General features: G+C 36.4%; 1 protein-coding gene across 10 annotated transcripts in view; it reads left to right on the top strand.

Annotated features, from left to right (window-relative positions):
* The window catches only part of PIK3C2A (phosphatidylinositol-4-phosphate 3-kinase catalytic subunit type 2 alpha), a 233,236-nt gene that overhangs the window by 118,084 nt on the left and 87,886 nt on the right, over positions 1-27,266 (top strand). For all 10 annotated transcript variants that reach the window (XM_072619606.1, XM_072619605.1, XM_072619603.1 and 7 more), the window contains 2 exons: positions 47-1,207; positions 19,421-19,521. In XM_072619606.1, coding sequence (XP_072475707.1) covers positions 47-1,207; positions 19,421-19,521 — 1,262 coding nt within the window. The remainder of the gene's footprint in view (positions 1-46; positions 1,208-19,420; positions 19,522-27,266) is intronic.

Raw genomic sequence — 27,266 nt, 5'->3', positions numbered from 1 at the left:
AATGAATTTTAAGAACCTAATTGAAATTTTTTCCCCCTCTATACAGGTGCATCTGGTTTATTCCTCAGGATCTACAAGAGGGACTTGTTTAGAAGAAGATAGGTTTGCCCTTTTAAATGGACATCCTTTGTACAGCATGGCTCAGATATCGAATAACAATGGGTTTAAGCAGTGTTCATCCTCACCTTTGGGGCCAACAAAAACTAAAGATGTGGACAGAGAAGAAGCATTACAGATGGAAGCTGAAGCTCTAGCAAAACTGCAAAAGGACAAACAAGTAGTTGCAAATCAGAGAGGCTTTGAATTGTTAAGTAACACTGCTCAAAAATCACAAGAAATTCATAAGGACTTTGATCTCATGGTGTTTCCTGAATCAGATTCACCGAAAAGCGCTATCGACATTGATATTGAAAAGCTTACTCATGCTGAATTTGAGAAACTGCTGCTGGATGACAGCTTTGAATCTAGCAAAGCACCAGCAGTACCAGTTACTCCTGTCCTGAGCCCTTCCTTTTCAGCACAGTTTTTTCTACAGCCTACTATTCAGAGAGGACAATGGACACCTGGATTACCGGGGCCTTCCACTTGCACTTTACCTTCTATTTATCCCTCAGCTTACTGTAAACAGGCTGGTGCATTCCAAAATGGCTTCAATCCAAGCATGTCTACATTTCCATCTAGAGAACCTATTTATTTAAGTCTTCCAAGACAATCCCAATACATTTCATACCCTTTGACACCTACTACCCCTTTTCATCCACAAGGAAGTTTACCCATCTGTCGACCAGCAGTCAGTCCTGAAATGGCAAAACTATTTGACAAAATAGCTAGCACTTCAGAATTTTTAAAAAATGGTAAAGCAAGGACTGATTTGGAGATAAGTAATACAAAAACTACTGTCAGTAATCTACAAGGGTCCCCAAAGTCTGAGGATATGAGTAAATTTGACTGGCTAGACTTAGATCCTTTGAGTAAACCTAAAGTGGATAACATGGAGGTGTTGGACCATGTAGAAGAGAAAAATACTCCAGTTTTAACAGCAGAGGATCCTTGGGAAGCTGTGCTTCTTGAAAAGAGACCACCAGTAGGTTGTCATCCTGAAAAAAAAGTGAATGGAAAATTCCTTTTGGGGTCAACAGTAACAAGAAGTCATTCTTTAAATATTAAATCAACTCAGATTGCAAAAGTCCAAGGCCAAGTATCTCAGGTATGGTCCTTTCAAACTAATTTCAAAATAGAATATTTTAAAAATGAGTTCATTTTTAAATGAATTTCATGGCTTAAAAGTAATAGAATTATGTACTTTTATCAAATGATAGAGAATTTATGTTTTACAACGCTTTGTGTTTTTGCTACCAAGAATGAACAATCCAGACTAGAAAGCCTTCTTTGACTTTCAGGATTTTGAACAGTTTAAAAATATTTCTATTAAAGTTGATTTACTCCTGAATGTTAATAATAGTATTTTCTGTATATATAAATTATATATAATTTAGTGTCTCATATATATAAATTGTATAAATTATTTAATGTATATAATATAGTATGTTATATATATCATATTTAATACAATGTAATAATATAATTATAATATATTATATATAGCATGTAAATATATATGACATAATAATAAATATATATTAATTTCTTAAAATTCCCTGTAACTAAATATAACCAATTAGGCTTCTATCTGAGATCCAATTCCATAGTTCTTTCTCTGGATGTGGAAGGTGTTTTCCCTTAAGAGTCCATTGGAAATTTTTTAAGTCCTTGCATTGCTATGAAGTACTCACTTTACCAGAGAAATTCCTTGCACACTGTAGTTGTTGCTATATACAGAGTTCTCTTGGTTCTGCTCCTTTAACTTATCATCAGTTCCTACAAGTCTTTCCAGGCCTCTGAAGTCTTCCTGTTCATCGTTTCTCATAGCACAATAGTATTTCATTACATTCATATACCACAGCTTGTTCAGCCATTCCCCAGTTGATGTGCATCCCTTTAATTTCCAGTTTTTGGCCACCACCAGGAGAGCTGCTATAAATATTTTGTACATGTGGGACCCTTTCCCATTTCTATGATCTCTCTGAGATAGAATCCCAGAAGCTATATTGTTGGGACAAAGGATATGCAGATTTTTGTAGCCCTTTGGGCATAGTTCCAAATTGCCCTCCAGAATGGTTGGATCAGTTCACAGCTCCACCACCAATGAATTAGTGTTCCACCTCTCCCACATCTTCTCCAACATTTATCACCTTCCTGTTTTGTCATGTTAGCCAGTCTGATAGGTGTGATGTGGTACCTCAGAGTTGTTTTGATTTGTATCTCTCTAATCAATAGTGATTTAAAGCATTTTTTCATATGATTATAGATAGCTTTAATTTCTTCCTCTGAAAACTCCCTTCTCATATCCTTTGGCCATTTGTCAATTGGGAAGTGAGTTGTATTCTTGTACATTTGACCCAGTTCTCTTTATATTTTAGAAATGAGGCCTTTATCACAGACACTAGTTGCATAAATTCTTTCCCAGTTTTCTGCTTTCCTCCTAATCTTGGTTGCATTGGGTTTGTTTGTGCAAAAACTTCAATTTAATGTGATCAAAATTATCCATTTTGCACTTCATAATGTTCTCTATTTTCTTGTTTGGTCACAAATTTCTCCATTCTCCATAAAATCTGACAAATACACTATTTCTTGCTCCCCTAATTTGTTTATAGTATCAGTCTTTATACCTAGATCGTGTATCCATTTAGACTTTATTCTTGTGTACAATGTCAGGCATTGGTCTCTGCCCAGTTTCTGCTACACTATTATCCAGTTTTCCCAGCAATTTTTGTCAAACAGTGAGTTCTTATCCCAGAAGCTGGGGTCCTGGGGTTTATCAAATAGTAGATTGCTATATTCATTGACTACTGTGTCTTGAGTACCTAACCTGTTCCATTTTGTCTACCCCTCTGTTTCTTAGCCAGGACCAAGTGGTTTTGATGATTTCTTCTTTATAATACAATTTGAGATCTGGTAGGGCAAGGCCACCTTCCCTAACATTTCTTTTCATTAGTTCCCTTGATATTCTGGACCTTTTGTTCTTCCAGATAAATTTTGATATTATTTTTTCTAGCTCTAGAAAATAATTGTCTAGTATTTTGATTGGTATGGCACTGAATAAGTAAATTAACTTAGGTAGAATTGTAATTTTTATTGTATTAGTCCAGCCTACCCATGAGCAACTGATGTTTTTCCACTTACTTAGATCTGATTTTATTTGTGTGAAAAGTGTTTTGTAATTGTGTTCATATAGTCCCTGGGTTTGCTTTGGCAAGTAGACTCCCAGATATTTTATAGTGTCTACTGTAGATTTAAACGGGATTTCTCTTTCTATCTCTTGCTGTTGGGCTTTGTTAGTAACATATAGAAATGCAGATGATTTATGTGGATTTATTTTGTAACCTGCAACTTTGCCAGAGTTTATTATTTCAAGTAGTTTTTACTTGATTCCCTGGGATTCTCTAAGTATATCATCATATCATCTGCAAAGAGTGGTAACTTAGTTTCTTCTTTGCCTATTCTAATTCCTTCAATTTCTTTTCCTTCTGTTGTTGCTACAACTAGTATTTCTAATACCATATTGAATAACAGTGGTGATAATGGACATCCTTGTTTCACCCCTGATCTTATTGGAAATGCATCTAGCTTGTCCCCCTTGCTTGTAATGCTTGCTGATGGTTTTATAAGGGAGATACTGCTTATTATTCTATGGAAAATTCCATTTCTTCCTATGCTTTCCAGCATTTTCAATAGGAATGGGTATCGTATTTTGTCAAAAGTTTTTTCTGTATCTATTGAGATAACCATGTGATTTCTGTTAGTTTGTTGTTGATATGATCAATAATGCTAATAATTTTCCTAATATTGAACCAGCCCTGCATTCCTGGTATAACTCCTACCTGATCATAATGTATTATTCTCGTGATAAGTTACTGTATTCTTTTTGCTAATATCTTATCTAAAATTTTTGCGTCAATATTCATTAGAGAAATTGGTCTGTAATTTTCTTTCTCTGTTTTGGCTCTTCCTGGTTTAGGTATCAAAGCCATGTTTGTATTATAAAAAGAATTTGGTAGGACTCAGAAGATGCTAACTCTTGTGTTATTCTGATTGTGGCTCCATAATACTTGAATTGTTTCTTTCTGGGTGCTTGCAATATTTTTCTCCTTGATCTGAGAGCTCTGGAATTTGACTATAATATTCTTGGGAGTTTTCATTTTGTGGTCTCTTCAGGAGGTGATCAGTGAATTCTTTCAATTTGTATTTTACCCTCTGATTCTAGAATATCAAGGTAGTTTTCCTTGATAATTTCTTGAACAGTACCTCTGGATAAACGTTTTCTTCCTTCTCTCTTTTAATTAGACCAATTTTTGCTTTTGCTGTGTCTGAGATCATGATTGCTACTCCTACTTACTTTGTTTCAACTGAAGCTTGTTAGCGTCTACTTCAGCCCCTTACTTTTACCATGTGTGCATCTCTCTGCTTCGGATGTGTTTCTTGTAAATAACATATTTTAGTATTCTGGTTTTTAATCTATTCTGCTGTCCACTTCCATTTTATGGGTGAGTTCATCCTATTCACATTTATAGTTAATGATAACTGCTTTCCCTCCATGCTGTTTTTCCCTTTCTTTATCCCCTTCCTCTCTCTTACCCCCCCCCTTTCCTTCCTTACAAGTGTTTTACTGCTGATCATAACCTTCCCCAGTATACACTCCCTTTTATTAGTCTTTCCCTCCCCCTTCTGTTATCTACATCCCTTTTTACTTTCTTATGGGATAGGATAGCTGTAGGTCCCCTGCTGTGATATGACTCTGGTTGCTGCAACTCCTCCTCTTGGGCCTCACACCAGTGAGGCAGACCTTTCCAGCCATGCTGGTAAGCTGCTTTCCTGCTTCTGGAACAATTTTGAGGTGGTTTTCTAGTTGCGTGGAAGGGAATTTGGGAAGACTTCAGAAGGTTCCTTCCTTACTCTACCATCTTGGCCCAGGAAGTCGTTTGCTTTCTTAAAGCCCATAGAAACATAAGGGAACAATGATGTCAGACTAGAGCTATTAAGAAGGGTGGTGGGATTAAATAAAGTTTTTTTTTTAAGATGATGGAGACTTGGAAATATTTATAGGCAGTAAGGAAGGCATTAGTTGATAAGGAGACATTGAAGATAAGAGAAATTGTGATTTGGATCGCAGATATCATCATGTATATTTCTCTCTAAACCTATCCATTTACTTTTATTTTAAAATTTATTTATTTTTAGTTTTCAACATTCATTTCCACAAGATTTTGAGTTCCAAATTTTCTCCCCATCTCTCCCCTCCACCAACCCAAGACACCATGCATTCTGATTACCCCTTCCCCCAATCTGCCCTCCCTTCTATCACACTTCTCCTTTTCCTTATCCCCATCTCCTTTATTTTCTTGTAGGGCAAGATAGATTTCTATACCCCATTACCTGTGTTTCTTATTTCCCAGTTGCATGCAAAAAAAATTTTTAACATTTGTTTTTAAAACTTTGAGTTCCATCTTCTCTCACTTCGCCCCTCCTTACCCATCCCCACTGAGAAGGCAAGCGACTTCAATATAGGTTAGACATGTGTAGTTATGCAAAAGACTTCCATAAAAGTCATGTTGTAAAAGACCAACTATATTTCCTTCCATCCTGTCTTCTCCCCCATTTATTCTATTCTCTCTTTTGACTTTGTCCCTCTCTAAAAGTATTTACTTCTAATTACTCCCTCCTCCCATTTGCCCTCCCTTCTGTCATCCTCCCCACACCCTACTTATCCCCTTCTTCCCTACTTTTCTATAGTGTAAGATAGATTTTCATACCAAATTGAGTGTGCATGTTATTCCCTCCTTAAGCCAAATGTGATGAGAGTAAGCTTCACTTTTTCCCTCTCACCTCCCCCCTTTTCCCCTCCGTTGAAAAAGCTTTTTCTTGCCTCCTTTATGAAAGATAATTTGCCCCTTCCATTTCTCCCTTTTTCCTCCCAATATGTTCCTCTCTCACCTCTTTTATTTTTTTAGGTATCATCCCTTCCTATTCAACTCACCCTGTGCCCTCTGTCTATATGTGTATAATCCCTCCAACTACCCAAATACTAAAGAAAGGCTCAAGAGTTACAAATATTATCTTTCCATGTAGGAATGTAAACAGTTCAACTTTTATGATTTCTTATGTCTCTTCTGATTTCTCTTTCCTGTTTACCTTTTCATGCTTCTCTTGATCCTTGTGTTTGAAAGTCCAATTTTCTGTTTAGCTCTGGTCTTTTCATCAAGAATGCTTGAAAGTCCTCTATTTCATTGAAACACTATTTTTTCCTCTGAAGTATTACACTCCCTTTTGCTGGGTAGGTGATTCTTAGTTTTAATCCTAGTTCCTTTGACTTCTGGAATATCATATTCCAAGCCCTGTGATCCCTTAATGTAGATGCTACTAGATCTTGTGTTATCCTGATTGTATTTCCACAATACTTGAATTGTTTCTTTCTAGCTTCTTGCAATATTTTCTCCTTGACCTGGGAACCTGGAATCTGGCTGCAATGTTCCTAGGAGTTTTCCTTTGGGAATCTCTTTCAGGAGGTGATCTGTGGATTCTTTCAATATGGTTCTAGACTATCAAGGCAGTTTTCCTTGATAATTTCATAAAAGATTATGTGTTGGCTCTTTTTTGATTTTGACTTCCAGGTAGTCCCATACTTTTAACATTGTCTCTCCTGGATCTATTTTCCAGGTCAATTGTTGTTTCAATGATATATTTCCCATTGTCTGCCATTTTTTCATTCCTTTGGTTTTGTTTTGTAATTTTTGGATTTTTCTTAAAGTCTTTAGCTTCTCTCTGCTCCATTCTTACCTTTAAGGAATTATTTTTTTCAGTGAGCTTTGGGATCTTTTCCATCAGGCCAATTGTGCTTTTTAGGGCATTCTTCTCCTCATTGCCTTTTTGAATTTCTTTTGCCATTTGGGTTAGTCTATTTTTAAAAGTGTTATTTTCTTCAGCATTTTTTTGGGGTCTCCTTTAGCAAGCAGTTGATCTTTTTTTCATGATTTTCCTGCATCACTCTGATTTGTCTTCCCAGTTTTCACTCTACTTCTCTTACTTGATCTTCAAAATCCTTTTTGAGCTCTTCCATGGCCTGAGACCAATGCATATTTTTCTTGGAGGCTTTGGATTGAGACTTTCTTTGACTTTATTTACTTCTGTTTGCGTGCTTTGGTCTTTCTTGTCACCAAAGTAAGATTATTTTGTCTGATTCTTTTTTTCAGTTATTGTTCATTTTCCCAGCCATTTACTTGACTTTAGAACTCTTGGTTAAGGTAGATCTCTGTTTCCATTGGGGATGTTGGGTGTACTGTTAGCCGCTTGAACCTCTCACAATCTGTGGGCCTAGAGCTCCACAGTCACTGTCTCTGCCACTGCTTCTGCTGTGACTGCTGAGGATTCCTCAACCCCTTTTCTCCTCTGCTGCCCTGCGGCTGGACCATTCCACTTTCCCACACTAGTCCCAAGGCTTTTTTCACTGACCTTCCAGTTTGTCCTAGGTGTTTTGGGGTCCTGAAGTCTGCAAACTGCCACCGGTGGGAGAGATTCAGTCTCCTCAATGTCTGCTCAGGTCCTGTCTGTGCTGGGGTGGCCCACGCTGGACTGTGCTCTGATCCCAGCATGGTGCAGTAGACACTTTCCAGGTGACCTTCCAGGCTGTCTTAGGCTGGAGGTCTGCTTCACTGTGTCATTCTATGGGTTCTGCAGCTCCAGAATTTGTTTAGAGTCTTTTTTTACAGGTATTTGGCTAAGCTTGGCGGGAGCACTCTAGAAAGTCTGTGCTGTTACTCTGCCATCTTGGCTCTGCCCCAACCTATCGATTTTCTGAACTTTCTTATAAGCTGTCAAGAGCGCCATAGTACTTGTGTTCAATTCTATCTTTGATTTTTTACTTTCCCTTCCATAGCATCCACATGTCCAATTGATGGCCAGACCTTATGTACCTAATTATCTCTTACATGTGTCCTTTTCTGTCTAATCATATAGATACCACCCTAGTTCAAATCCTCACCACCTCTTGCCTGAATTATTGACGCATATGCCTTATTTGTCTCTGCAGGATCTTTTTCTAATCCATGCTCCACACAGATGCTACTGTGATTTTCTCCAAAGTATGGTTTTAACCATTTCACTATCCTACTGAGTAGACTCCAGTGACTCCCCATTAACACTGGGATCAAACACTATTTCGTCTTTATCTCATTTTCTATTTATTTCAGTTTTGTCTAAGTTTTATAATCGATATGATTATTAGTATAGTAGTTCATGCCTATAATTTATAAATTTGCAAATGTTGACTGGAAATTAGTGCTCAAAATTTTTTTTTTTTTTTTACACTAATGGAGTTACTACAGTTTGGAAAGTACTTGACTATATGAGCCATCATTTCCTTTTTTTTTCTTTCACATTGGGCTACTAAATTGGTAGCTTATGGGAATGTCATGAACTTAGTACAGGGTATTCCAAAAGTCTTGGTACAGTTTTAAGCTATTAAAGCTTAATTAAAGCTACTAAAGCTTAAAACTAAATTAATATTTTTGGGACACTTTATATACTAGTAGTTTTAAATAGTCCTGGTTTCAAGTACCAGCGTATGTTTTCCCCTAAATGCCTAGTGAGGTAACATAAAATGGGTATGTGCAGGTATCAAGTGGTATGTGCATGCTTCTATGATCTTCTCTTCTAAGTAGTGGCAGCTGCCAAGTCTTAGATGATCTTGACTATGACTCCTTGGTACTTGAACTCTCTTTTTGTTTTTTAATTTATCTTATTCTGAACTTAAGAAATAAAACAAGCATTTCCATAACAAATAAAATAGAAAAACAGAGAATTGTACCTGAAATTGCAGATCCATTATGGTACAATTTGCTATTTCTTTCAAATGTACAACAGTTATATAACTTTCTTTGCCCTCCCTTTGCTCCCAACTTTGAATTGGCTACCATTAGACATGTTTGTATGTGTGTGTACTTTTTCTGAGTGCAAATAGCATCTTCCTTTATAGGATATGTGTGATTAATTTGGGTGTTTATGATAGTTAGAATGCCTTGGTCCCTCAAAGTTGTTATTTAAATAATACTACTCTTACTATTTACAGTGTTCTCTTGGTGCTGCCCATTTTGCTTTTCATTATTTCATGGAAGTCTCTCCATGCTTTTCTAAAATCATTGAGTTCATCATTTCTTTTAGCAGAGTAATGTTCCACCATGAATGCATACCATATTTTTTGTAGCCATTTCCTAAATGGCAGTCATCCCCACAATTTGCAGTTCTTTGCCACCACAAAGAGAGCTGCTATAAATATTTTAGAATTTAATAGGTTATTTTCCTTTTTCTCTAACCATCTTGGGAAACAGACCTAATAGTGGTATTGCTGGGTCAAAGGCTAATAATAACTCTTTGGTCATAATTATAAATCCCTCTCCAAAATCGTTGGATCAGCTCACAGATCCACCAACAATGAAATAAGGTCCCAGTTTTTCCATATCCCCTCCAACATTTGTCACTTTCCCCTCCTATCATTTTAGTCATTCAGTTAGGTGTAAAATGATATCTCAAGGTTGTTTTAATTTGCATTTCTCTAATCATTAATGATTTAGAGTATTTTTTTCACATGACTGTAAATTGTTTTGATTTCTTCTTTGGAAAATTTGCTTGTTCATATCCTTTGACCATTTATCAATTGGGAATGACTAACATTCTTAAAGATTTGATAAAGTTCTTTATTTCAGATTGATATCTTTATGTGAGGAACTATCTATAAAAATTTTTTTCTAGTTTTCTGCTTTCCTTCTGATATTGGCTATGTTTGTTTTATTTGTACAAAACCTTTTTAATTTAATGTAATCAAAATTATCCATGTTATACCTCTTATTGCTCTCTGTCTCTTGTTTATTCATAAATTGTTTGCCTGTCCATAAGTCTGATAGGTAATATGTTCCATGTTTTTCAAATTTTCTTGTAATATCTCTCTTTATGTCTAGTTCATGTATCCATTTTGACCTTATATTGGCAAGTGGTGTAAGATATTTCTCCCATACTGCTTTCTACTTTCCCATCAGTTTTCACCAAATAATGAATTCTTATTCTCAAAACATAAATCTTTACACTTTGTCAAGCAAAGATTACCATATTCATTTGCTTCTGTAAGTTGTATGTCTGTTCTGTCCCACTTATTTCCTTTTCATTTTCTTTTCCAATATCATATAGTTTTGATAATTACTGATACCTAATTCAGGAAACAAAGAAAGACCAGTTTCATGAATGACTATGGATGCAAAAATCCTAAATAGAATACTAGCTAAAAGTTCATAACAGAATTTATGCCAGGGATTCAGGCATGATTTAATATAAGGAAGACTATTAACATAATTGATTATATGAATAATAAAAGTAATAAGTCACATGATTATGTCAGTAAATGCAGAAAAGACTTTTTGACAGAGTACATTACTCATTCCTGTTGAAAATACTTGAAAGTATAGGTGTAAATGGATTTTTCCTTAAACCGATTAAATATTCACCTAAAATCATCAACAAGCATTATTTGTAATCATGCTAAGCTAGAACCTTTCCTGTAAGAATAGATGTGAAACAAGGATGCCCATTATAACAGCTTATTATTCAATATTGTATTGGAAATCCTAGCAATAAGAGAAGAAAAAGAAATAGAAGAAATCAGAATAGGAATTTAAAACATAAAAGTATTTCTTTTTACAGATGATTTAAAAACTTAGAAAGTGCCAAAGACTTAACCAAAAAGTTGAAACAATTATTTTATCAAAGTAGCGGAATATAAAGTAAATCCATGTCAGTTTTCCTATGTATCAGAAACAGAAATCTGCAAGAAGAAATAGTGATATCCCATTTAAATTATATTAGACAGTATAAAGTATCTGGGAGTACAACTGCCAAAACAAATCCAGGAACTATATGAACAAAATTATGAAAAACTTTTCATACAAATAAAATTATATTTAAATAATTGGAGAAATATTAACTGTTCATAGGTAGGCAGGGCCAATATAATAAAAATGACAATTTTACCTAAACTAAGTTATATATTCAATGCTATCCTAATTAAATTACCAAAAATTATTTTACTGAGTTAAAAAAATATATCTAAATTCCTTTGGAAGAACAAAAGGTCAAGAATATCAAATGATAATGAACAAAATGTAAAGGAAGAAAGTTTAGGGAACCATTGATTTATATGAGTTATTGGAAGACAAAATTTCGCTGCGTAGCCTTTTCAGCTTCTTGGTTGTATCAGTGGAAAAAAAAACTTAGATGTTCATTTCCTGGCTGAGATTTTTGTGCTTCGTGTTGAAAGCTCAACTAAAAGGGGTGTTTTTCTTCTTGCTCAGCAGGTTCACTTCCCGTTTCCTTGTTTAAGAAAATTTTTTTTATAATCATCTAAGTTCTTTAGTCAGAAATCCATTCTGCCCCAAACTAGTAATGGACAAATTACAATAGACAGCAGATTATTCTGGCAAATCACTTCTATCTGTGATGTAATTCAACTAATATAAAAATCAGAAACATTATCATAATTATTGTCTTAAAAAGTTTTGAGAAATTTCTGTGATTGTTGAATGTTTTCAGAAGTTAATTGTCAAAATTTTAAGAGTTAGCAGAGGATATTAAATTATTATTAATTTGAAATACAGTAAGCTAAGTTACTTAAGTTAGGTATTGTTGCTGGGCACTGGAGATAGTAAGATTTAAAAGTCCCATGCTAATGCTAATCTTGAAGCAACTTATCTTCTACCAGGGAAGAATATGGTTCCCATTTTTGTAGCACATTGTGGTTTACAAAAGTGTTTCAACAGTTCTGTGAGGTGGCAATACAAGTATTATTGCCTCATTTTGTAGATTAATGAAAAGATTTTCTGCAATTACACATAGTGAAAGAGAGTCAGAAATGGTGTCTAGGTCTTTTTTGACTCCAGGTAGAGCACTCTTCTCTATTCCACATTTGCTCAATTTTAACTCCTTCTGTACCATTTTAAGGTTTGCAGATTACTCTCCTTTTAATAGTCCTATAAGTGGTTATTATCCCCATTTTGAAGAAAAGGAAACTTACTCAGAGTCTCATATAGATGAGAAAGGTCTGTCTAGGCTAAGATTTCAACCTTGTTCTCTGTTGTAACACATAGCCTCTCGTATATTGGAACAGAACACTGATTTTCCATTCCTAATTAAGTATGGTATTTTAATATTGACTAAATTTTCGCTATGTGTTCCTAAATAATATGAATAGAGACTCTTTTAAATAGCTAATACATTTATGTCTTGTTTCTTGAAAACTAGGTTATGTTCTCTGTTTTTACTTAAATGTCATGGTCTGAACTTCTTGTTAATGTTTCCTTTTCCTGCATATCTTCATAAATGTTTTATAATGTGTTATGTAAATTTCTCTAATTTGTCTTGGTTGACCAGTATTTCTGTAAGTATGTTAAATCCTTTTTGGAGAGAGGTAGAAGATTTTTTTTTTCTTCTTGAACTTTTGATTAAAATGGGGGAGAAAAGAGTAAGATTTAGAACTGAAAGAGACCTTCTAGTGCAGGCTCTTCAGTTATCTGGGCTGAGATCTGAGCCTAGGTACTCTTTGCAGGATACCACACAATTCATTAATATAATTACTAATGCAAAAGATCAAGTAAATGAAGAGAATACATTTGCTGTTGATAGATGGACCACTTGATGTTAGCTATCTAGGTTCCGTTATTACTTTGGTGAATGAATGACATGTCTTTTTGCCAGTGTCAGATTAATCTCATAATGTGCCTGGAGGGAATTATGAAAATCTAATTATGTTTTTATCAGGCCAGCCTAATGGAGTACTAACTATGCTATGAAGAGGAAGAAAATTCTAGATACTTTTCAGAAGTACAGGAAACCTAGTACAATTATACAAAAAGATAGAGTGACTAGTTGGTCAAGTAAAAATTCTTTCACACTCTTTACGTTATTCCTCTTATTTCATTTCCCTACTCTTACCAACTTCTTAAAATAGGTTATTTAAAGAAAAGATAGTTTCATAAAACAATTGCCAACATTTATGGAGTGCTTTAAGGTTTGCTAAGCATTTTATGCTTGTTATTTTGCTTATCCTCACAACAATCCTGTGAGGAAAATGTTGGTATTAACAGAGAGGGAAGGAAAGGGAGTAAGCACTTATTAAACACCTACTACGTGCCAGGCATTATATTAAGTGATTTACAAATATTATCTCTTTTGATTGAGAGGTTCATGACTTGCCCAGAGTCACATAGCTTGCATGTGTTGGAAGCAGAATTCAGACTTGGGTCTTTCCAAATCCCGAGCACTGTTAACACTGCTACTGCTTTTAGTTTGGGCATTTTTGATTTTTGTATGTTACTGCTTTGTGCTTATAAAATATTTCATAATCTCTTCTACTCAAGGCCTATTTTCATTCCTCCTTTTGATATAGAGATGATCCTGATTTTTATTTTTGAAAACTATGCCAGGAGAATATAAGCTTTCATGATATGACCAAGTTGGATAGGCTTGTGGTACAGACTTATCAACAGACTATTTGGTTTCTGAGGACCAAGTTAGTTAAGTGTGAAGAGAGTTTATTATTGGATGATAGATATGTTCACAGGATTACATTCTGCACAGGAGAATTTTCTATAAAACAACAAAGTGATGAAAATCAAAAAGTGTTTTTCAAGAAGGGGATAGCAAACAGAACTTATATATTGCTTATGTATTATGGACTTAGTTTTTTATAAGAAATATGCTTTAGAAAATTATGTGTATGAAGTATCCACCTAAGAAACTGGTTGGGAACTCAAGTTGAATAAGCCTGATTCCCTGCCCTCAAGGAGTTTTTATTTTGTCAGGGAATATGAGACACATAAAAATAACTATAGTACAAAGCAGCAGTTAGTGTGGGTGAGGTAGTATGATTTAAATTAGAGGTGTCAAACACTCAAGCCTACCACATACCCAAGGAATGTCAGAATAAAATGTAGTTCCTGTCTGATTTAAATGTGTTGATGTGTTTAAAAAAATACACACACATTTCTAAATCAGTATGTGGTCACAAGAATCCTTATGTTTGGCTTCATGGTCCTGTTCTTGTTTGAGCCTGGTACCATTGGTGTAAGAGATAGACAGCTGGCTTTGGAGTTAGAAAGATTTGAGTTTAAGCCCTCTTTTAATGGTACTGTGCAAGTAACTTCCCAGTGCCTCAGGCAACTCTTTTTAGATTAGGTTTTGCAGAACAGGTATTGATCTGCTATGGTAGAGGGAGTTTCTTCATTGGTAGTTCTCCTGTATCAATAAAAGCATAGGTCACTTCTCCCCGACCCCAACAATCTAAATGCCAGATGTTTAGTACAAAGTACTAGACATAGGCGTGCAGAAGAGGGAGTAATTATTTCAGGATCTGGTGATGATGAAGTCTTAAGGAAATTAACAGTAGATATGGACCTTGAATTTTGGGTGGATAAAGAGAGAAAATGTGATGTATTAAAATTGGGCACACCAACCAGATTGCCTAGAGCCTGCAGTGCTTAGTGTGAGAAGAACCACATTAAAGTATAATTGGGAAAGATTTCACAAAATAATAAAAATAAAACAGGACATAGTTAACGTTAACGTGTGGTTTTCTAAGTAAATACATAGCCTGCAGGGATCGTTATGTACAGTTCATTGGTGTCCTCTCTCCCCGCCCCCATCTCCATTTCAATTTGAGTTTAGCACCACTATCTTAGAATGTAGAGGTTTTCCTATCCCCAGCTCTTGCTTCTAGATCCTATAAGGTTCTCCCCTTCCCCTCAGTCTTTTTGCCAAAGGACTGTTCCTTATTCTTCCTCATGACTGAACTCAGCCTCCACCCTCCCCATCCTCACCTTTGTGGGAAGCATCCCAGAGCTTTGCTCCACTCTAACTCTCAAACCCACTCAACTTGCTTCCCAGTGGATGTGTAATGAGTCTCAGCAACTCTCCTTAGCTCCCCTACTTTCCTTTACAGGGCAACCCTAGCTTCTTTCAATTGATTGGATGAACAGGAAATCACCAATTGGTCTTTCTGGCAAAGTGGAGGATCACCAGTCTTTACTGTTTGCTCTACCACTGTACCCTCCAGATCCCCAGCCCTTGCTGTGTGTCTGGAGGATATAGGGTAAGGATCACTGAGGATTCCACCAGGTTTTCCCATCTACCCTGCAAGCTAAGCCATGTATCTGTATTGTTTCCTGCAACTGAAGTAAGAGCTCTTGGTGAGTTAGAACTGCCTTGCTTTTCTATCTATATCCCCACCGTTTAGCATAGTGTCAGGCACATAGTATACATTTAATAAATGCCTTTTTATCAGTTTATTCATTAGCAGTAAGAGAAAAGTCATAGGCACTAGTTATGGTGAACCTTGAGCTGCATATTAAGGATCTTGGACGTGGTAGATATCTAATGCATCTTTTTAGGGTTAGAGCCACTTACGAAAGGGACTTTCTCTTTAAAAATTGTGCTCAATTTTCAGTGTAACATACCACACAAATTATTTTATGTTGTGGTTATTGAAATCCCATACTTTTTTTTTTTAAAGTTATGCTAACAACTTATAATATTCTCATGAACTTGCATTTGAAGAAAGTTTCCTAGCTTTAGTTTTGAAAAAAAATTTTTAATGTTTAAAAAAACATAATTTAAATTGGAGTCAATTCAGATAGCATGAAGTTTGTGATGTGGTTGTGCCTGGGTGCTGAATTTACCTAACTATTTGTTGGAAAAAAAAGTTTTTCCCAGATGTAAACTTTTAGTTCAGAAGTGTAATTTATAGCCTCCATCAAAATGTTTATATCCAGGGTGTCCCAGAAATTATAGTGCATTTCAAAGCTTTAATTTGTTGTTCAGTTATTCAGTCATGTTTGACTCTTCCTGACCCCCTGAACCATAGAAGGCCCTTCCTGTTTTCCACTATCTCCTAAAGTGTGTCTAAACTCATGTTCATTGCTTCCATGACACTATCTATCCCATCCTCTGCCTTCCCTTTTCTACTTTTTCCTTTAATCTTTCTCAACACCAGAGGCTTTTCCAGTGAATCCTTTCTTCTCATTATGTGGCCAAAGTATTTAAGCTTTAGTTTCAGTATTTGTCCTTCCAATAAATAATCTGAATTAATTCCTTTAAGTATTGACTGATTTGATCTTTTTGCTGTCCAGGAGACTCTCAAAAGTCTATAGAACCATAGTTTGAAAGTCTGTATGAACCTTTGTCAGCAAGGTGATGTTGTCCAGATTTGCCATAGCTTTCCTATCAAAGGGCAACATCTTTTAATCTCATGGCTATAGTCACCATCTGCAGTGATCTTTGAGCCCAAGAATATAGAATCTTATACTGCTGCCATTTCTTCTCACTCTGTTTTCCAGAAAGTGATGGGACCAGTTGTCATAATCTTAGTTAAAACTTTATTAGGGTGCTCCAAAAGTCTTAGTGCATTTTATGCTATTAAAACATAAGCTTTAATTGCCATATGATTCCATACATAAGACATATGAACTACAAATTATCCACTGATTTTTAAAGCACTAAAGAACTAACTGTTTGATGAATGTCCTAAGTTTTTTCCCCCTAAATTTTGGGTATAATCTGAATATTCTGCTCTAAATGGGTTTGACTGTGTTTTCTCTGAAGGCAGAGTAATTCCTTTATTCCATGTAACTATTATCATTTCCAAAATGTTTATTAACATCCTTCTACTCAGTACTGATGGAGCTACATTGAATAGTAAAAAGGGACATGATCCTAGAGAGATGGGTTGAACAATTCCATAGTGTTCTGAATGGACCATCTTCAATTAATGCTGACCGTTTACATCAGGTTGAAGTCAGTCCCTCCTTAGCTGAACTTTCAACTGAAAAAGAGATGTTCTTTGCCATTAGACTCCTTTCATATGGCAAAGCACCTGGTGCTGATTCTATTCCAGCTGAGATTTACAAGTTAGGGGGACCATTGCTCATACAAAAGCTGACTGAAATTTTCCAGGTTATATGATGAGGAGGTTATCCCCTAGGAGTTCAAGGATGCCTCCATTGTCCATCTCTATAAAGGTAAAGGGAATAGATCATTCTGTGACAATCACAGGGAAATCTCTCTCTTAGTCTTTGCTGGCAAGATTCTTGCTACAGTCCTCCTTAATAGACTGATCCTTCACCTGGAAGATGGTCATCTACCTGAGAGCCAGTGTGGCTTCAGATAGGGCCGAGGAACAGTTGATATAGTTGCCTGACAACTCCAGGAGAAATGCCAGGAGCAGAACAGAGGTCAGTATGCAATGTTTGTAGTTCTGACCAAGACCTTTGACACTGTTAGTTGTGAAGTCTTACGGAAAATTATGTCAAAATTTGGTTGCCCAGAGAAGTTCATCAGTATTGTACATCAATTTCATGATGGCATGTTTGCCTGGGTTCTGGATAGTGGACAATGTTCTTGTGCCTTCCCAGTCACCAGTGGAGTGAAACAGGGCTGTGTGCTTGCTCCCATGCTTTTTAGCATGATGTTTTCAGTCATATTGTCAAAGGCTTTCAATGAGAATGAACACAGCATCAAGGTCAACTGATGCTAAATTCTTCAAACTGAAAAGGCTACAAAGCCAAGACCAAAGTGGAAGGAGTCTTGGTGCATGATTTTCTGTTTGTACATGTTTGTGCAGTCAGTGCAGCCTCTGAAACTGAGATGGAGCAAAGTATGGATCAATTCTCTGCTACTTATGGTAATTTTGGCCTAATAATTAACACCAAGAAAATATTGGTGCACCATCAGCCATCACCACACCATCCATACATGAAACCATTGGTAACAACAAATGGAGAAGTTTTGAATTCTGTGGATAAGTTCACTTACCTTGGTAGTGTACTTTCTAGGGATGTACACTTTGACAGTGAGGTTGATACACGCATTGCCAGAACTAGCTCAGTGTTTGGGAGACTCCAAAGAAAAGCATAGGAGAGAAGAGGTACACTGAAGGTCTACAGAGCATTTGTGCTGACCTCATTATTGTATGCCTGTGAAACATGAACAGTCTATCAGTGCCATGCCAGGAAACTGAATCACTTCCATTTAAACTGTCTTGGGAAGACTCTGAAGAACACCTGGCAGGATAAGGTACCTGATACTGAGGTCCTTCCTCAAACTAAGCTGCCAAGCATTCAAACTGTGCTTCAGAGAGCACAGCTCTGGTGGGTTGGCCATGTTGCTCAAATGCAAAATGTATGCTTGCCAAAAAGACTATTTTATGGAGAACTCGCATGGGGCAGGCAATCACATGGTGGGGAGAAGAAGCGATACAAGGACACTCTCAAAGGTCTCTCTCAGGAACTTTGGATTTGATTGTGGGATATGAGAGACACTGGCACAGGACCGCTCAGCATGGCATGCCCACATCAGAAAGGGTGCTGTGCTCTATGTGTGAGCAAAGCAGAATTGAAACAGCATGAAGGAAACATAAAATACTCAGATTTGGAATATCCACCCCAAATGTTCACACGAACTATCTATGCCCAATCTGTGGTACAGCATTCCAAGCTAGTATTGGTCTGATCAGTCACAGTTGGACACACTGAAACTTCACTTTATCGTGGTGATATCATTTTGGTCCTCTTTGCAAACAAAAGACAACAACCAACCAGGATGGAATGGCCTCTCATAATCTATGCTTCCTGAAAATTAGAATCCTAGAATATGAGAACTACAAGGGTTTTTAGAGGCCGCCTCCCCTTTGTCTGGCCTCATCATTTTGCAAATGATGAAGATGAGAATCAGAGAGCTTAAATAATTAGTCTCAATTAATTATTCTGCATGACATAGCTAGCTAAGTGAAATAGAAATAGAAGTAGCTAATACACACTCCCTGACCCAGTACTTTTTCTGCTATACAGTAAGGTTTAGTTGGCATTCCCTTATTCAAAGTTTACTGAATCAGAAAACCCATGTATTAGAATTTTTAAATTGCCTTTATAGTTATTTATCTTAAATAAATATGCTTTGAAAGAAAATTAAAAAAAAAAGACTGGATCCCTGTATCTGACCTAGACTGATTTACCTCTCTCTAGGCATCTGGATTATCCCTGATACTTAGAGCTCACCATATTGATTTTAAATTGAATTGGCTCCACCCACTGCAACTCTGAATTCCTAAGCTCACAATATCTAACAGCCTCAGCCCTGTAACATGAATTTTAGATGTGCACCACCATGCCCAATGAAACAAAAATATTTCATGAAATTTGAATAATACTGCTATGAATATTTTATTTACTTTTAAAAACCTTACTATTAAAATAAAAGCACTTTTTTCTGATTACAGAAAGACAGTGGGACCAGTAGTTTGTCATCTGGAAGTTCTCTTTTACAAGAAGTTGGAATCCAGAATGAAGAGGTGGCAGCTTTTTGTAAAACTATTTCAAAGTAAGAAAATTTTATTTTTAAGCTAGTGATTCGTATTTTATTGAATTGGTTTAAGAAACATTTAACTTTATAAAAACCAGTAGCAGATTACAATTGTTTGTTGTTGTTTGTTGATTTTAAGAAACAATTTGACTCAGACTAAAATGTAACCTTAAAGTTTGCCCTCAGAAAAATCTTTCCAAATAGTACAAGACTCCAGGGCAGACATGATTTTAGAGATTACTTTTTTTTTAGTAATTCCTTGAGTATTAATGTGAAGCAGGGTATTAAAAAGCAACTATAGATGTATGGATGTTATAAGTCTCAGACAAAAGATTACTACTTGCTTTCCAGCATCGAAAAATATTCTGTTTTAAAGATAGCATTATACTAATTGTGAAAAGTCCTAGAACACTATAAAAATCAGTAGCAATAATAATTATAATAATAATAGTGTTTATCTCTTTAAGATTTGCAAAGCACTTTATAAACATTACCTCATTCTATCCTCACAGTACAGTTATCACCCCCATTTTATGAATGATGAAACCAAGGTAAACAGTTAAGTGATTTGCCCAGTGTCACACAACTGTCTAAGAATGAATTTGAACTCTGGTTTTCCTGACTACTGGTGTAGGGCTCTCTCCACGGTGCCACCTAGCTGCTTATAAAACCTTTTTAGTAAAATTCACTTTATTGCAAAAGATATTAATTTAACTGTCTGCAAACAAAGTGGATGAAAAATGCATATTGCCACTCACAGCTAGATACTAAACTCATTGAATTATTCCTTCAATGTTTGTATCTTTGTTCAAATACTGCAAATGCATCATGGACTAGCCCCACAATTGAAGAGTAAGAGATTTGAGTTGAATCACCCTTGGGAAATAGTGCATTCATTGCCTTTAATGATCACAAACCTACATACTGCTACAAAACCAATGTCTTTAATCTTAATATCTTCCTAGTGAGACTGTATTACAGTGAATCATGTTCCTCTATGGTATCAGAGGAGTTGAAATTATAAGAATTCAAAAGGATAGTCATGGGTATAAGGAGGCTATGACATGTTACCATAAATAACTTGTATGCAAAAAAAAAAAATGGAATGAAAGACATCATAGAGTCTGGATATTTGGCCTGTGTAATACTTTAAGCAATTTTTTTACCTAGCTGTTAGACCTTACATTTTTCTTATTATGTGAGCTGCTGCCATTATAGTAGGCTTATATAAATTAGTACTTATAACTTAAGAAAAGGTAGTTCGTTTTACATTTAAATATATGTGAATTGAATAAAATTTGAAATTGATCGTTTGGTTTACTTTTGAAAACTTACCTTTTGTGCCTCTTGTAGAGGATATATATATATGAGTGGACAATACAGTGAGTCAGATATTGAGAATGAAAAAAAGACTGAAGAGTGATTGGACTGTTAAAAAGAAAACCAGGAAAGAGCAGTGTTATAAAAACCCAGTGAGAGTACCCAGAAGAGGGTTATAAACAGTATCAAGGCTGCATTGAGGTCAAAAGTCACCGGGACTGAGAAAAGGTTTTAGATTTTGCCATCAAGATCATTGGCCACTTTGGGGAGAACAGTTTTCACTTAAATGGTAAGATCAGGAGCCAGAATGGAGAAGATTTTAAGATTGAGAAGAAAGAGGAGACAGTATATGTAGATGAATTTAGCCATGAAAGGGAGGAGAAATATAGGGTGATAGCTATCATGGATAGTTGGATCAAGTGAAGGTTTTTAAAGGATGGGGAATGTTGGGGGTGTAAGCTCAGTTCCAAGTGGACAGTCTCGGGTGGGTAAAGGTGAGAACTTCTAAACCTTAGAGTTCTCATGAGGCCCCCCAGAGAACAGCAGGGAATTGAGGTGTGAGACCGAGCTATCTCGTGCATTTCCGCCTCTTCCCATGGTAAACGTGTTGGGAGAGAGCATCCCCGCCCTTGAGATTGGCCCGGGTCTGAGCACACCTATTGTTGTCTAACAGGCACGGTATTCAGGTGCAAACTATGCGGCAGGAGAGCTTAAGTAGGGTCAGGAAAGCCTGAAGGCTCTCTTAGCACTGAGGGACCCTTACAGGACAGAAGGCCCCTCTCCCCTCTCTCCCCACTTCCACTTCTGCTTTCATTCTCTTAGTGTAAGATCTTTGCCTCCTTGGGAGATTTCTCTCTCTCTCCTAAGGAAGAGTTCCCCCTGCACATGTAACCAAGACCCTGAATAAAGCCTAACCCTTGTTCGACTCTGGAAAGTCTCTTCTCTCATACGTTTATCCGGTTTGGCCAGCCGAAGACCTGCGATAGGTAAGGTAAGACTCGGGTAGCCCTCAGGCCTCTAGGCCTGGCAGGGGAAGATAATGGATGTGTTTGCAGGCAACAGGAAAGTAGCTTGTAGATGGGGAGACACTGAAAAATTGATGATAGAAGGTAATCTGCTGGAACAAATAGGATAGAGTGGGATCAAGAGTGCATGAAGAGAGGTTTGCCTTGGCAATGAAAAAGGTCACTTTTTCATTTGTGACAGGGATGAAGGAGGAAATACTCAGGGAAAGTATCTCAGGTATGTGAGATGAGAGGATGATAAAACTCTGGGCAAAGAAATGACCTCAATTTTTTGAAGTATATGACCAGGTCCTCAGCTGAGAGGGTATGGGCAGGGGGTACAGTGGGAAGAATGAAAAGTTTTGGAATGGCCACTGTAGTGAATTGAATAGTAAACTGATTAAGGGGCTTCTTGGGAAGAGGGATTTTCATTCTTTGTACTTCTGTGCCCAGTGTGCCTAGTCCAGTTATGCACAGTGCCTGACACATAATAGACATTAAATAAATGCTTCTTTTTTTTTTTAAATTTTTATTAATTTATTTATTTAACTTTTAACATTCATTTTCACAAAATTTTGGGTTCCAAATTTTCTCCCCATTTTTCCCCTCCCCCCATCCCAAAACACCGAGCATTCTAATTGCCCCTATCACCAATCTGCCCTCTCTTCTATCATCCCTCCCTTCCTTTGTCCCCATCCTCTCTTTTGTCCTGTAGGGCCAGATAACTTTCTATACCCCATTACCTGTATTTCTTATTTCCCAGTAGCAAGAACAGTACTCGACACTTGTTCCCAAAACTTTGAGTTCCAATTTCTCTTCATCCCTCTCTTCCCACCCATTCCCTTTGGGAAGGCAAGCAATTCAATGCAGGCCATATCTGTGTAGTTTTGCAAATGACTTCCGTAATAGTCATGTTGTGTAAGACTAACTATATTTCCCTCCATCCTATCCTGCCCCCCATTGCTTCCATTCTCTCTTTGGATCCTGTCCCTCCCCAAGAGTGTTGACTTCAAATTGCTCCCTCCTCCCATTGCCCTTCCTTCCATCATCCTCCCCACTCTGCTTATCCCCTTCACCCCCACTTTCCTGTATTGTAAGATAGGTTTTCATACCAAAATGAGTGTGCATTTTATTCCTTCCTTTAGTCAAATGTGATGAGAGTAAACTTCATGTTTTTCTCTCAGCTCCCCTCTTTTTCCCTTCACTAAAAAGTCTTTTGCTTGCCTCTTTTATGAGAGATAATTTGCCCCATTCCATTTCTCCCTTTCTCCTCCCAATATATTTCTCTCTCACCCCCTAATTTCATTTTTTTAAGATATGATCCCATCCTATTCAATTCACTCTGTGCTCTTTGTCTCTGTGTGTGCATGTATATGTGTGTGTGTGTGTGTGTGTGTGTGATCCCACCAACTACCCAGATACTGAAAAGTTTCAAGAGTTACAAATATTGTCTTTCCATGTAGGAATGTAAATAGTTCAACTTTGGTAAGTCCCTTATGACTTCTCTTTGCTGTTTACCTTTTCATGCTTCTCTTCATTCTTGTGTTTGAAAGTCAAATTTTCTTTTCAGCTCTGGTCTTTTCATCAAGAATGCTTGAAAGTCCTCTATTGCATTGAAAGACAATTTCTTCCCTTGAAGTATTATACTCAGTTTTGCTGGGTAGGTGATTCTTGGTTTTAGTCCTAGTTCCTTTGACTTCTGGAATATCTTATTCCATGCCCTTTGATCCCTTAATGTAGAAGCTGCTAGATCTTGTGTTATTCTGGTTGTATTTCCACAATACTTGAATTGTTTCTTTCTAGCTTCTTACAATATTTTCTCCTTGACCAGGGAACTCTGGAATTTGGCCACAGTGTTCCTAGGAGTTTCTCTTTTTGGATCTCTTTCAGGTGGTGATCGGTGGATCCCTTGAATACTTATTTTGCCCTCTGGTTCTAGAATCTCAGGGCAGTTTTCCTTGATAATTTCATGAAAGATGATGTCTAGGCTCTTTTTTTGATCATGGCTTTCAGGTAGTCCCATAATTTTTGAATTGTCTCTCCTGGATCTATTTTCTAGGTCAGTTGTTTTTCCAATGAGATATTTCACATTATCTTCCATATTTTTATTCTTTTGGTTTTGTTTTGTGATTTCTTGGTTTCTCATAAAGTCATTAGCCTGCATCTGTTCCATTCTAATTTTGAAAGAACTATTTTCTTCAGTGAGCTTTTGAACCTCTTTTTCCATTTGGCCAGTTCTGCTTTTTAAAGCATTCTTCTCCTCATTGACCTTTTGGACCTCTTTTGCCATTTGGGCTCGTCTATTTTTAAAGGTGTTATTTTCTTCAGCATTTTTTGGGTCCCTTTTAGCAAGCTATTGACTCATTTTTCTTGATTTTCTTGTATCACTCTCATTTCTTTTCCCAATTTTTCCTCCACCTGTCTTACTTGATTTCCAAAATCCTTTTTGAGCTCTTCCATGGCTTGAGACAATTGCATATTTTTTTTGGTGGTTTTGGGTGTAGAAACTTTGACTTTTATGTCTTCCTCTGATGGTATATGCATTGTTCTTCCTCATCTGAAAGGACAGAAGAAAATACCTGTTTGCCAAGAAAGTAAATTTCTGTAGTCTTATTTTTTTTTTTTCCTTTTTTGGTCATTTTCCCAGCCAGTTACTTGACTTTTGAGTCCTTTGTCAAGTGGAGGGTGTACTCTAAGTACCTGTAAGTTCTCAGTTCCTCCACAGTGGCATAATCAAGGAAGAGGAGTTTCTTCCTTTCCTGGTCTGTGGTCTGATCTGTGGGCAACCACAAGTACTCCTTTCTGCCCAGGATCTGTGAGTAGGATTCCCTCTCCAGAGCTTCTGCCAGCTCCACCACTCCAGTGCTTTTCCTCATGCCTGGATAGCCACTCAGAACTGAGACCCAAATCAGCTGCTCGATTCCCCCAGGGTCTTTGGGCCTAGGGCTCCAAAAGTGGACACTCCCCTTTCACATAGGTGATAGAGCTTTCTTACTGACATTTGAAGCTGTCTTTGGCATTTGTGGGGTGAGACATCTACGACCCACAGCGCCTACCTGTGATTCCATGCCCTTAAACCTGCTCCAGTCCTGTCTGTGAGTGCACCATGGCCCAGGCTGGGTTGTACTCCCCTCTGAGCTGGATGTGATAGACCTTTCCTGTTGGCCTTCTAGGCTGTCTTGGGCTGGAAATGTCTTTCACTCTGTCATTTTGTGGCTTTTGCTGCTCTAGAATTTGTTTAGAGTCTTTTTATAGGCATTTTTTGGGCTACGGGGTTAGGGGGGGTAGAGCTAGAGAAGATTGGTCATATTCTTTTGCCCTTTCCATTTATCTTGTAGTCATTGTGTGTATTGTTTGCATTTTAAACATTGTATTGATTTGTTGTGATTTTTACATTGCCTTCATTTCTACATTTCACTCACCCTAATCCTTCCCCCGGAGTCATCCTTTGTGGGAAGGGAAGGAGGGAATAAACATTTATCTCGTACTTACTGTGTGCCAGCCCCTGTAAAAAATGCTTTTTATAAATATTATCTTGTCTGATCCTCACACCAACCTTGCAAAGTAGGTGCTGTTATTATCTCCATCTTGCGGTTAAGGAAGCTGAGACAAACAACCTAAGTGACTTGCTCACGGTCACATAGCTAATAAGTATCTGAGGGAAGATGCAGGTTTTCCTGACTCTAGGCCCAGCATTCTATTGACTGAATCACCAGTGACCAAGATTGATCATTATAATTATCTAGTGTTCACTTTCATTCCATTGCTCTTCCTGCTTTCGTTATTCTATTTATTGTTGAGATTATTTTCCTGGCTTTGTTTACTTTGCATTATACTATTTTATATAAATCTTTTTATATTTCTCTCAGTTCTACAGTTATTTTATGATATAGTATGAATTCCGTTTTATATTTATGTACCCAAGGATGTGCTAAGAAAAAAGTGGGCATGACTTTGAAGTTTAATCTGCATTATTAACTTATTATCTATAATTTTCTTAAACCTACAGAATCAACTAAATAGGAAATCAGGTCTCATTTGCAGAGTTTAATAATATCTGAAGAGTAAATTTTCCTGTTAACCATCAGCTCTAGCACACCTGCTTGAACCACATTTTGTTTAGTCTTTTTCTCATTGGACTATTTTCAGGTCTTGGATACCCCAGAAAAGGTTACTATGAATATTTTATTGTATATGGAATGTATTTCTGTCTTTGATTACCTTGAGGTACATGTTTAACATTGCTATCTCTGGGTCAAAAGGTGGCCTTTCTTTTTTTCAAGTAATTTTTTTTTTCTTAAAGCACAATTCCAGATTGCTTTCCAGAATGATTGGGCCAATTTAAAATTCCACTAATAATTTATCAATGTACTTTTTTTTTTTAGATATTCCAATACCGACTATTCCCATCCTTTGTCATTTTTGTCAGTCTGCTGCCTTAAACAGACTGGTACATTTATAGGGTAGAACTGCTTTGATTTCTCTTATTATGATTTGATCAGTTTTTCACATACATGTTAATAGATTGCAGTTTTTCTTTTGAGAACTATTAGTTCATATACTTAGATTTTTTATCCTTTGGGAAATGGCTTTTGGTCTTACGTAATTGTGTCATTTCTCTGTATAGCTTGCATATTAAATCCTAACCAAATATATTTTATGTGAAGATTTTTCACATCAGTTATATCCATTCTTATCCCATCCTCACTGGTTTTGTTAGTGCAAAAGTGTTTCAATTTCTTCTAACTGAAATTACCTGTTTTATCTTCTGCTGTATTCTTATTAATCTTGAGTTAAACTTATTTGGTTAATAATTCTCCCCTAGCCACAAATTGGAAAGGTACCTGATCTCCTTCTGTTATAATTTATGTTTAATAGTGTGACCTTTTACATATAGTTAACGAATTAGTTTTCAAATTATTGCAGCATATAAGACCTTCATTTCTACTTTCATACTATATCAATGATGTTGATTTCATTTTACTTAAGAGAATCATAGATTTTCAAATTGATGAGTATATTTTAAAAACTCATTTTAAAATTAGTGTTAAAACTACTTCTTGCTATTTTGCCTCTGTTACAGTATTTTATTATATTTTGCCTGATTTGATGGAGCCCCTTATTTTGTAGCCATTGCTTAAAACCACATATATATATCTTGATAGATGCGAGGAAAAGAATCCTAATGCATTTTAAAATTATAAAATAAAAATACCTTATTTCCCATCAAAATTGCCTAAACTCTGATTATTACTATAAAATATTGATGCCATCTAATTCTTTAAAAGTTTACTGTAATTGATCCTTTTTAAGTTTTAATTACTACTTTTTTATATTATGTTCATTTTCAGAGATGTATTAGTATCTCCCACCCTCTACCCCACAAACAAAACCAGCAAAAAATCTAGCCTTTACTTTGTGCTGAACAAAATAAATTCA

Source organism: Notamacropus eugenii, chromosome 6, assembly GCF_028372415.1.
Source record: "Notamacropus eugenii isolate mMacEug1 chromosome 6, mMacEug1.pri_v2, whole genome shotgun sequence".
Taxonomy (NCBI): domain Eukaryota; kingdom Metazoa; phylum Chordata; class Mammalia; order Diprotodontia; family Macropodidae; genus Notamacropus; species Notamacropus eugenii.
The sequence above is the reverse complement of the archived record's forward strand: the minus strand, read 5'-3'. Positions and strand labels throughout refer to the sequence as shown.